At 39.6% G+C, this 12,726-nt stretch overlaps 1 protein-coding gene across 2 annotated transcripts in view; it reads left to right on the top strand.

Moving 5' to 3' along the window:
- The window catches only part of LOC137295192 (unconventional myosin-XVIIIa-like), a 124,184-nt gene that overhangs the window by 58,706 nt on the left and 52,752 nt on the right, over window positions 1–12,726 (top strand). For both annotated transcript variants that reach the window (XM_067826521.1, XM_067826515.1), the window contains exons 2-7: window positions 6,737–6,931; window positions 7,427–7,603; window positions 8,510–8,720; window positions 9,402–9,544; window positions 10,853–10,953; window positions 12,293–12,353. In XM_067826521.1, the coding sequence (XP_067682622.1) occupies window positions 6,737–6,931; window positions 7,427–7,603; window positions 8,510–8,720; window positions 9,402–9,544; window positions 10,853–10,953; window positions 12,293–12,353 (888 nt within the window). The remainder of the gene's footprint in view (window positions 1–6,736; window positions 6,932–7,426; window positions 7,604–8,509; window positions 8,721–9,401; window positions 9,545–10,852; window positions 10,954–12,292; window positions 12,354–12,726) is intronic.

The raw sequence follows: 12,726 nt of genomic DNA, 5'->3' as shown, positions 1-12,726 counted from the left end.
CCTCTACCAGACTGGGGCTTCTTTTATGAAGCAACCTTTAATAAGTTTACCTAAACTCCCATTCTTTAACACTGCACTAAGGTTACCTTAGTGACTTGCGATCACCCAAGTGATTTCTGATTAGTGATGTGAGCATGTCTCAGAAGGAAGTATTTCACTGTGTTCTTATGCTTTGTAGAGACCGGCCACTGGCACATGTTTGGTGTCCACATCCATGGTGTATTGGAACTTTACTTCTTACTCTTCTACATGAATATTCCTTTTTTGTTGGTTCTTTCTTCACACAACCATTAAACATATGTCGTCTTTTATTTATTTTGAATCTTCAGTATGTGTATGTTTCTATATTATCAAGCTGTATGAATTTTGTATTATTTGCTGTCATAATAAATGAATAAAAAATATAGTTCAATGGCATCAATTCAAAATCAGTTTGTCTCTAATATGAAACAACTATTCCCAGATATTTATTACAATCTTGAATTAAAACACTTTCTGTGTCAGCTAAGCAACTTTTGTCAGAAGTTGAAGTATTCAGAGACCCAGAAAAAATTATTATCAGGAGGGTCTCAAGGAACTGCTGAATTAATCAAAGTGATACCTTTGAAGTTGCTCTTCAGCCATGGCAGTAAAAACGTTTATTTCAGACACTATGATGCTGTGAAACTGTGATGCTTTCCATTAATCTTCTAAAATGTTGTAATAAAGGCAAAAGCCCGTTCTGAAGCATTATAATGGGTGGGCCGAAATGTTTGTCCCAAACCATGACAGTTTATGGGAATCTAGGTGAAGGTATAAGTCAGTGTCAGGCTGGATGTGTGTCAAGATGTCATGTCAGGCCGCTATAGTGGACCCTGAACCACATTGTTTCCCCTTCTGTCCATCCTTGTCTGCAGTTCTAAGGCATTAAATAAAGTCTAGATTTTTCCAGGTTCTCCCATTTCCCATCTCACTGGAGACTTTTTTCAGTTTACAAAGAATTATTTGTTTCTATAAAAATTATACATAGAGAGACGAAGCGTTTGTTGAGGAAAGCCTACTGCATCCAAAAGAACTTTTAATCGTCCATGCTGAACACATTGCTGAAATTGGCTCCAATGTTCATTTTCAGTAGAATTTTGTTTTCTTAGTACTATTTTTAGCAGAGTTTACTAGACCATACAGATTTTATCTTAAGATGAGGGATAAAGTCAAACTGTCTTCATTCCTTTCGTCATGACCACCAACTTGATGCCTGTTAAAATATTCCAACTGTGTATTTCATTGCTCATGGATTGTCTCATTCAGACTTTTGCTTAATGAAGTGTTACACAATAGCCAAAAATATTTTTCACTCCTAGCACAATCATTTTGCTTGGTAGTGAGGGCATGGGGCAGCCCAGTAGTTAAAGTGTTCACTTTTCACTCTTAGTCTGGGTTTGATTCCCCACATGGATACAATGTGTGAAGTCCAGGCAATGAGTTGGTAGGAATATTGTTAAAAATCTAGCTCCCTCAGGCACTAGAGTGAAAGCCTGGAGATGTAGACCTTCTTCATTATCAGCTCTCAAGACAAGGTTTTGAGAACATCCATAGATTACTGATGGTTGCAAGTGCCTTGTCATGACTTGTCGTTAATCCAGACTGGGAATAAATTACTCACCAGATTAGTGCAACTTTTCTGAAGACGTTAAACGTGATGATGTTATTGTCTGCATGCTTCGTCATGCAGATGACTGAGGAATGACTACCTGGTTAAGTTTTAAGTCATGTGGAACAGGACATGGAAAGTTTGATCAGGCTGATGTGTTTTTATGAGAAAGCAGTAGTAAAATGTAGATAACTCTGAGTCCCTTAACGGTTCCTGGGTAGGTCTGTACTAAAGCAATGTGTGATGGTCAGTTTTAAAGTCAGTTGAAGAATCGCGTGATCAGGCTCAGAGACATGGTTGATGGCATCTCTGCAGCATTGCTTGTAATATCATTCACTGGTTTGTATTGATCGATATTGCTTATTTAAATGCCTCCATTATTTAGCAGGATCATTCCATTAGCTTTCTATTTTTGTTAGCTGTTTCTGTTTTTTTTTGCTTTTTTGAACAAGAAATCTCCTTCATTTTTGACTTCATCAGTGAACAAACTGCTTCAGATTTTCATGGGTTTGTGCTGCCATGACATTGCTGAAATATTGATGAAAGTGGCATAAAGCTAAACTCACCCATGGGGTAGTGGGGTAGTCAAGTAGTTCAAGTTTTTGCTTGTCACGCTAAGGATACCTGGTGACCCCACTGTGATTATTATTATTATTGAAAAAGTACTGTAAAACTGAACTGAACTAAACTGAACTGATTTTCATTTTTTGTGAATTCACTGAATTTGATCTGGGCTTTCCATGGAAGGTGTCACATATGTGTGATATAGATTCCCCCTTATATAAGTGCGGATGTGGTTTTATACAGAGTGGTACAGGATGTCTGTTTCCCCTGTCTCATAGCTCCAGGGCAGATGAATGATATGGACCATCTTTAGCTTATGAATGACACAGTAGCAGGCATAAGAATAGCCACTTGAGATCAACAGATAGACTTGACTCAATTATGTTTTACTTTCTGAAGGTTGTCATATTTCTTTCTTACTTCAATTCACCCGGTCTATATAATTTTTTAATGGATATTGTGTGAGTGTGAGTGTTCACTTTTGTACTGCAGAGCATGAATGCTGTACACGCTCAAACACAGAAAATGTTTTGTGTCTATAGACACAAGTATTTTCAGATTGGATGATGGTGAAAATCTTGGCTACTCATTGATTCTTCCTGAACAGATGTGTTTCGGGAGTTATGCAAACAAACTGAGTCTTTTGGGCAGAAATTGGGAAGGTGTTTCTCATAATTATATGCGATGTCCTTGGAGTCTGAAGACTGAATAAACTTACAGGTTTGAAATTTGCTTGCATGTTTACCTGATTATGTGAGAGTGTAAGTTTATGGTTACTGCACGATCACACGGTGGCATTTTGTGAAGTGGTGGCAGACAGTCATGTAAATTCAGTTTGTATCTTGCTGGGAGAAATGAATATTAGGAGGGTTGGTGAAAAATGTTGATCTTAGTTGGGCAACCAGACAGGCAGATGGACAGACGGGCAACCTGAGAGGGAGTTCTTCTGTGTTGATTTGTGTAAGAACTGTAAACAATGTACCATCTGTTGATGGTACATGATTACTTGAAACTCATTTTGTCCAGTGAATGCTTATTTCCTAATCCACATGGGGTGGTGGGATAAAGTTCAGTGGTTAAAGTTTTTGTGTTTTATGCCGACGACCTGGGTTTGATCCCCAATATGTTCACAATGTGAGAATCCCATTTTCGGAGTCCCCTGCCATGATATTACTTGACTAAAGCTAAGTAAAGGCAGTGTAAAACAATGCTTTATATTCCTAGTTGCAGAAACGAGTACAGTTCATGAAGTTCAGTCAGTGTCTCTTTGAAACTGATCTAATTTTACCCAATTTATTTCATCCTAGCAAAGTGGAGTTGCCCTTGTTTCATTTCTTTTGTTGAGTTCAGAGTATTGGTGTGATAATCCATTCAGCTGATGGATATGCCATTTCCAGTTCACTGTCGCCTATCAAAAATTGGATCAAATTCTTAAACATAAAAACTGCTCGTAATGTTTCCCCTGTCACAATTCTTTTTGATCTCTTTCATTAATTGATCTGACTGGAGTTAAACACAACAGTTATTAAGCATCATAAAAATGTTACGAGTTGTCTGTATTGCTGCAGCGTCAATCATTCATGGAAATAATATGACACAATCATACAAAATCTGGCAAATAACAGTGACAATCAACTTTCAGATAATTATTGATCAAGAGTTTGGTGAGTCTCATGCCACTGCAGCTGAAGCTAAAGTTTCCTTTGTTGAAAAAATATAATTTTGATAGGAACAGAAAGCATTTAAATTGAAAAGGAGCCTCAGAGAGATCAGATTCTGAACATGTGAAAAGTCTAGATTTGCATCATTGAGGACTCTTGATCATGAATATTTGAGTTTATACTCTCAAACTGTTTTATAACTAAATGTTTTGTTCAATTACACATCCATACTGTAAAATATGTAAGTTTGGTCTAAATATTGATTTGTCAATATGAAGCTGGGTATTTGATTTTAATTTGAGGTATTTTTGAAATGCTGTGGGAGTCCCAGTTGAATAATTTGTGTAATCCAGTTAGCTGCCAATCTCTTCCTGAAGCATTGGCAAGGGGGACAGTTGTTGGTGCAGGACGTGTACAGCATCTGCACTTCCTCAGTGTCAAGCCACACTTCATTTCAACAATTGATTTTCATAATCAGACATTGTGTCCAGTCCGTTGGCTTGAACTGACAAGCATCACTTCACGGTCATTTTTGGGCTTGCTGTTCAGGATGGTTGTCTGGGTATTTGTAATTTGTGTTGATATTGTGTCTGTGTCTGTTTTGTGTCTGTCTGTATCTGTTTCATGTTATGCTGTGTTTTGGGTATTTTTCATTTTGTTCCTTTAGTATTAACACAGAGTGTATTTGCTTTTAGATGATTATGAATATTCATATCTTGAAAATATTAACAATGATGGTAACCGATCAGCATGTGTGATTCAAACTGGCACTTAACTCTGAACCTTAGCCATAATAAAATGTTATGACTATTATAAAGGCCAGGTGTAAATTTCAGGCTTTTGCATAAAGCTTTGATGTATGCATGTTAACTTTTTTTCTGGTTAGGATGCATTTCTGGTTTTGCTTTGAGGTTTAATGCCTATTATTCCAGTCCAGTGTTTTTTTCTGTTGGGCAGACAAATTTGTATATGATGTTGAGTCGGTGTCCAATGTCAGTTATATTGTTAGTTTGAAAAATCAGCAAGAAAAGTGCCTGTTATATTGGACAAAATATCAGGGCAAGTGATTTGTACTGCACTGGAGTGCCTCTTCCACTTGAAACTGATGGGTAGAATAGGCCTTCAGCAACTCATGCTTGCCATAAAAGGTGACTGTGCTTGTTGAAAGAGGCGACTAACGGGATCGGATGGTCAGGCTTGCTGACTTGGTTGGCACATGTCATCGTTTCCCAGTTGCGCTGATCGATGCTCATGTTGTTGATCACTGGATTGTCTGGTCCAGACTTGATTTTTACAGACTGCTGCCATATAGCTGGAATATTGCTGAGTGTGGCGTAAAACTGAACTCACTCACTCACCTTGAAACTGATGTAACTAGGCTTCTGTTCAAAGTAGTATTCAACTCACTCACTCACTCACTCACTCACTCACTCACTCACTCACTCACTCACTCACTCACAATGTCAAAATCATCCTACCTCTCATATTTGATTATCTGTCGTACAATGATGCTTCACTTTCGTGCTTCTCCCTTTCCTCCAAATAGGGAGAAAGAATTGATTTTCTACATTTGGTTCTTGGCTCAATGTCAGTTTCTCTACCTACAGTGTAGATGGGTGGTCTGTTTCATGGAAATGATTCTTGATGGGTCGTTAATTTCTTTCCGAGATGAGGGCTGATCTAGATCTTGCCAGGACAGCCTGCATGGTACATGAATTTACTTCTTGACGTCTTCCTATGTTATTGCAGGTAACCTTGTGTAATGTCATGATGACCTTGTGATCAATTTGTCTGCTGGACACGGCCATCCATTACAAATGTTCATACTATTGTTTATGTTTTCGTTTTAAGTTTCAGTAATGTTTTATCTGTCATCTTGTTACATCTTCAGAGGCAGAGGGAGAAGTCTTTTGCCGATGGCTTTGATACATATTAATCTTGCATCTTTTCCGGTTACTGTGACTTGTTAATCTGACCCAGCCTTTTTGCAAGGTTCTATGAATTACAAGTGTAACACTTTTGTTGGTTTACACAAAAGCAGCATGGGATATGCCAGAATCATGCCTAAGAAGGACACATTTGTTATTGAGGAAAATAAAATATTGAAAAGTTTTATTTGGGCCTGCTGCCATGAAGATTTGGGTGATTGGGTACCCTAGTGGTTAAGGCATTTGCTCGTCATGCCAAAGACCCTGGGTTTATTTCCCCACATGGGTACAATGTGTGCAGCCTATTTCTGGTCTCCCCCACCATGATATTGATGGAATATTGCTAAAAGCACCATAAAACTAAACTCACTCACCCATAGAGATTCTGGATAAGAGCACAATATGCTTGTCAACCATGGGAGTAGAGGGAAATATGTGTCCATAATTCCCCATGATTGTCTGGTCAGGTCTGGGAAAATGTAGGTTTGGAAAGTTCATGAATGATGCGACGGGCACTAAGGATGACTCTCAGAAGCATGGGAAAGAACTGTCTTGCTACAGTTGATTGTACTTTCCTTTGTGTTGTATGTTGTGCATCTTTAGCATCGTTATGCTGTGTCTTTGCTATTAGAATTAAGTCACTCTAATTCTGTGATAATTGTAAAGATCTGTTGAAGAATTGGTCTCCAACAACACTTGTATTGTATGAGATGGCAAGGGGGATCTGGTGCTCCTGCTTTGTGTCCTGGTGTTATCACAATCACAATTGATGTCAGTTGCATGTGATGTTAGTTACTGGATTGTCTTGTCCAGTTGATCATCTACGGACTGCTGTCATGCAACTTGAATATTGATTTGTTTGGTTTTAATTCAACACCTATAAATTGAAAAGGTAACTGAGCTGCTGTGCCTCTTCTTTCCCCTGAGTTTGACTCTTCTCTTTCTTGTTGCAGGCAAAGTCTGAGGATGAAGTCAACACGGAGAAGGCCTGGATGGACACAGAGAAGGTGTGGCTGGTCCACAAGGGTGGGTTCGCAGCCTCACACCTCCTCAAAGCAGATCCAGGGTCACTTCCTGAAGGCAAGGTCAAGGTCAAGGTTGAAAGTTCGGGAGATGTGTTGGAAGTGGATGAGGATGATGTTGAAAAGGTAAGGTGAAGGCTTATTTGTAATCACACACAGGTGGCTCTGTGGTTTAAGTTGATACAACTTGCTGTGTTTGGATCTACATTTATGGTTCTAATGTCATCACTTGAAGTGACATTGCATTTGGATTGTGGAGAATAATAGCCTTTTGGTAATATGTTCAGATTAATGAAGTCAAGTAGAAAAGAAATAATGATTCTGGGATTTCATGAGAAACAAACGAGGGCATGCATGGATGTCATGTTGATTTTCATTTTCAGTAGTGTCAGCATTCCATACACATGTTGTCATAATAATAAGTCCATTTGTATATTCCTTTATCCAGTCACCAAGTGGTTGCCTATGGTGATGATACATTTGATAATTTACAACGGGTTGTTCATTTAGATGTCATAGTGCTTCTTGAACGGGACAGTTTAAAGTTGGAAGCTGGCTATTGATGAAGACTCTGTAGTGTTCTAATCAGCGTCTGATTTGTGGAAATTCTGTTTGTTTCAGGCAAATCCCCCTCAGTTTGACCGAGCTGAAGACCTGGCATCACTTCGTTACCTGAATGAGTCAAGTGCCCTGCACACCTTGAGACAGAGATATGCAGGGAACCTCATCCACACCTACGGCGGCCCCTCCCTCATCATCCTCAACCCCATGCAGCAACTGCCTCTGTATTCAGACAAGGTGGGTCAGGACAGCGTCAGTGCCTTAGTGTCCAGAATCCACTGGAGTCTCTGGAGGGATTCTGGTTAGAATTGATCTCGAGCGTACATCTTGTACATCTGTGTTTATAATGGCGCATCAGTGACCATAAGGATCCCTCTGTATCTTGAACACTGTACAGGCCTTCATCATTCCGATATGGGGTGAGGGGGTAGCCTAGTGGTTAAAACAGTCTGTTGTTACGCCAAAGACCTGGGTTCGAGTCCTCACATGGGTACAATGTGTGAAGCCCATTTCTGGTTTCCCCCAATGTGATATCGCTGGATATTGCTAAATGTGGCATAAAACCATACTCGCTCTGTCTGTCCAGTCTGAATTTGTTTATTTATTTCCTTTCTGTTTGATTGGCATTTTAGAAGTTCATAAATAATCAGAAATATATGATACTTGATGGATGATAGCTTCTTCATTATGATTATATTATGATGCAATGTTTTCGTTTTTGTCAAGCTTGTCATCCACAGAGTATTATGCATTTCTTACCATTTCCTTTCTCCATTCATTAACATTCATAGTGATAAAAGGCAACTATGCTTGTTGTAAGAGGCGACTAACAGATTTGGGTGGTCAGACTCGCAGACTTGATTGACGCATGTCATCGGTTCCCCATTGCGAAGATCGATGCTCATGCTGTTAATCAGTGGATTAAATTTACTCACTCATAATGTATGTATCATTCAGCATGTTTATGATATTTACTATAATATGTTTGCAACAGCAAAAGAGGTTTTTTGACATTTAAGTTATTGCTGGTAGTTTTAATGATAAATACTGCTTTCCATTTTTTCTGTCATGCTGAAATATTTGGAATTTCATAAGCAAACTATTTTTAAGGACCAGGCCTTACCTTAGATACATTGTTTGCAGGTAGTTCAGATGTTCAAGGGTTGTAAGCAGGAGGACATGCCGCCCCATGTATTCTCCATGGCCCAGATTGCCTACCGGGAGATGTTGAGTTCCCGGAGGGACCAGTCCATTATCATCATGGGCCGGAGCGGCAGCGGAAAGACTATCAATGCCAGACATATCCTTCATTACCTCACACTGACAGCAGGCAGCATCTATAACATCCTTAATGGTGAGTCTCAGTTACTGGGTCTAATGCTGAGGTTAGCACTCAGGGCCTAATGGTTATTTAAGCACTCAGCTCAATGGTGACTTTGGGCCAAATGGTGAAGTAGAACTCTAGTTCCGACCCCTAGGATAATGATAAATTCAGAATTCTGGGCCTTATGGTGAGTTTCGCAATCAGAGAGTCTAATGGGGAGTTAAGCACTCACTGCCTGTTGGTGAGTTTAAAACACTGAACCTAATGGTGAGGTAAGCGTTTCCGTGCGTTTAGCACCTAGGGTCTACTAGTGATTCTAAGCACTCAGGGCAGAATGGGGTCTTCAAAACTGTGGGCCTTACGGTTTGAAAACTCAAGGCGTAATGTTTTTTAATGTTGTTGACTAAAATGATCCTGCCTGGCATGGATAATATTCCATTTTGAAATTCTTTATTTGCTAAATAACACCAGATTTCAAGTATGAATACCCCTTCAAAATATGCATGAATATTCTACAGGTTGGAACTGATGCATTAATGAAAGGATGCAGTTTAATTCACCAAATATGTGAGCTTTTATTGTAACAGCCATTAACGGCGAAGACTCATGTTACGGTATCTTGCTGACAAGTTTAATACTGTAGAACTTTATGTTGATGATGACAAGATTTAATTGCTCATTTAACATTAAGTACATACCATTTGTTTGTAGTGGAGAAGTTGAATGCCATTATGTCACTACTGGAATCTTTTGGGAACAGCCGCACGCTGCTCAACACTAACGCCAGTCGCTTCACACAGATCACAACACTAGACTTCGACCACTCCGGACAGATCAACTCTGCGTCTATACAGGTAAGAGATGCTGTCCAGTTGGTGTGACAGTCAAGGTTGATTGGATTGTTCTTGCGATCAGCTCACAGCTCTGGCATAATAAGCTTTTGGGCTTCTCTCCAAATCACCCAAGAACAAGGAACTTTCTTCACTGATAGTATGACCCATGGAGATCTTGGTTAGAAGACCAGTGTTGGGAGTAAAATAACTTATCAGTTACCCATGCTTGCCATAAAGGCGACAATGCTTGTCATAAGAGGTGACTAACGGGATTGAGTGGTCAGGCTTGCTTACTTGGTTGATATATCGGTTCCCAGTTGTGCAGATCGATGCTTATGCTGTTGATCAGTGGATCGTCTGGTCCAGACTAAATTTTTTACAGACTGCTGCCATATAGCTGGAATAGTACCGAGTGCAGTATAAAACTCACTCACTCACTCACTCACTCACTCACTCACTCACTCACTCACTCACTCACTCACTCACTCACTCACTCACTCACTCACTCACTCACTCACTCACTCACTCACTCACTCACTCACTCACTCACTCACTCACTCACTCACTCACTCTTGGTTTGTTAGTCCAAGCCTGTCATAGGAGCCTACTTGGGGATTGATTGGTAAGGTTTACTTATCTGGTTGATACACACCATGATATACAAATTGTGTAGATTGATGTGTTCATGATCATTAGCTTGTGTGGTACAGATCTTACTTTTTTACAAACAGCCATCATAAACGACAAACAAACAAACAATCTCTGTTGGTATATATATTAACCGAAGGATAGACAGATGGTTTACACAGTCACTGAGACTGGTGGTCATTTTGTGTAGAGGACTTTTGTTATGTTAGATGAAGTGTTAGCTGATTTTACTATTGTTCATTATTTAGGTAAATCATAATATGAACAATTATGATATATACTCACACCCTAAAGCATGCTGAAGACACTAAGTTATTATTGCTTTGGAGATTAGACCACCCATGCTGCCTGTAAAGTGCTATAGAAGGTTAACTGTCATCATCTTGGTCCTACTGGGTACCCATCTAATGCTGTTGTGACTGATTCACTGTGCTACAACTGTTCATAGATCCTGGCTGAATCGGATACTTTAAAATCGAGTTATAACTTGTACAGTCTAAGGTACTGATTTTTGTCGCTTAGACAGGACACGACCCAAAGATCATTGGTTTTAATTCCAGAATTTCCCTGACTCGGTCATTTCTTTGCTTTTTCACTAATTTACTATGATAAATTTGAAATACTGTTGAAAGTGACATTAACTAACCTCACTAATGCTTCATTTATCATATGTGTCTTCAGGTGCTGATGTTTGAGAAGACCCGCATCGTGCGTCGCCCGGAGGGGGAGCCAACATTCCACGTGTTCTACTACATGCTGGCAGGGGTAGAGGCCCAGCTCAGGTGAGTGCCCATTGTCAGGCCTAAGACTAACATTATTGGCATAGGGGAATCCTAGTTGTTGGAGCTTCCGTGCCTCGTCTTCCAACAGAGTTACAATACTACAAAAAGAAGTGTAAAAATTATCTGTTTAAATAAACATGAATATGCCCAATATCACTCTTAGGTACATCAGTAGATATGAAGAGTTAGCAATTGCCTTCAACAACCCATGTGTTCTAACAGGTGACACATGGTCACACTTGCTGACTTAGTTGATGCATGTCATCGTATTCTAGTTGTGTAGACTGATGCTCATGCTGTTGGTCACTGGATTGTCTGTTCCAGACCCGATTATTTATAGATAGATGGAATATGGAGTGCAGCATTAAACAAAGCCAAACAAAACAAACGCTATTCTTCAAGGGGGATGCTATGTTTTAGGACTTCATGCATCCTAGTGGCCTGGGCACCATTTCCATCCTTGTGAAATTCATCTTGCCACTTTCTAAATTGCAGTAGATATTAAAAACTGGCTACTATTAAAAACTTGTAGAGTGATACATAACCAGTCTAAGTAAACTTAGTCTCAGTGTTATTCGTTACACTCCACCACGGAGTCTAAGAAACCCTGGTAAAAGGTTGCGTCAGGTAACTTTGAATGACCTATAACTGTCAAATCAATAGCGAGACGGTTAAATAGATGTAACCAATCAGACAATGGCTACTACTTAGGGATTGGAGGGACGTACAAAATATTCAGGTCACTGACACAGATCTCTCCACAAACAAAAATCCGCATATAACACAGTTATTTGACCTGTAATATATATGCTTTGGGGTTTCTGTTGACATGGTTGCCATTAGCTAATATTTCCGCAAGATGACATCCTTGAATACTGACAAAAACACAATTTTCAGTGACTGTTTACTTACCGTTGTTATGGTTGTAACATGCGCTGTGTGCGTCATCCGGAAGGGATCATTCGGGTACAAACCTTTTCGAGATAAATATTTCAAAAAGGAATGTGCGAATGTCCACTTTAATGATTTGGTAAGCTGTGTTCTGATTGGTCAATCTCCAGGGTTACCTGACGCGACTTCCCATAAGGTTTTGTTAGACTCAGTAGTGGCGTGTAATGGAAAGTGCTGAGGCTAAGTGTACGTAGACTGGATACACAACTGAACCCACAATTCCATTTCGTGGTGACATCACGATAGCTACACAAAGTCAACACCAAGATTCACAAAGTCTCAAGCCAGACATTGTGTGCCGCATCACATGATTAGAACTGCTAGAGTCACTTGGGATATTGCTGACTGGAATAGGAACTATTATCCATCATAATTATTCTCTTTACAGGAATGAACTTCAGCTTCAAGTTCTGAATGAACACAACCTATTCATGACACCACTTCAGAAGGTAAGCAGTTATGGTTAAGAGACCTCGACTACAGAAAGTGTGGATTTAGGGAACCAGTGATTTTCATGAAAGCTTTGACTGGAATTCTGAAAGACTTTGTTGCCCGGTTAACCCGGTTTTGTAGCTGTCAACCGGTCCATGTTTACTTCCCTTGAATGAAATTGTATTGTGCAGTCACAGCATTTGCTTGTCCTCTTGAAGATCTGGGTTTGATTCCCCTCATGGATACAATGTGTACTTCCCATTTCTGGTGTACCCAGCGGTGATACTGTCAGACTATTGCTAAAGGGGGTGAAACCATTCTCAAGTACTCATTTATGAATATTTACGCTAGTTTTATTTATATTTTCTGTATAGTGTTGGGTCAGTAACT

This window comes from Haliotis asinina, chromosome 1 (assembly GCF_037392515.1).
Source record: "Haliotis asinina isolate JCU_RB_2024 chromosome 1, JCU_Hal_asi_v2, whole genome shotgun sequence".
NCBI classification, from domain to species: domain Eukaryota; kingdom Metazoa; phylum Mollusca; class Gastropoda; order Lepetellida; family Haliotidae; genus Haliotis; species Haliotis asinina.
This window is presented reverse-complemented; position numbering and strand designations above follow the sequence as displayed.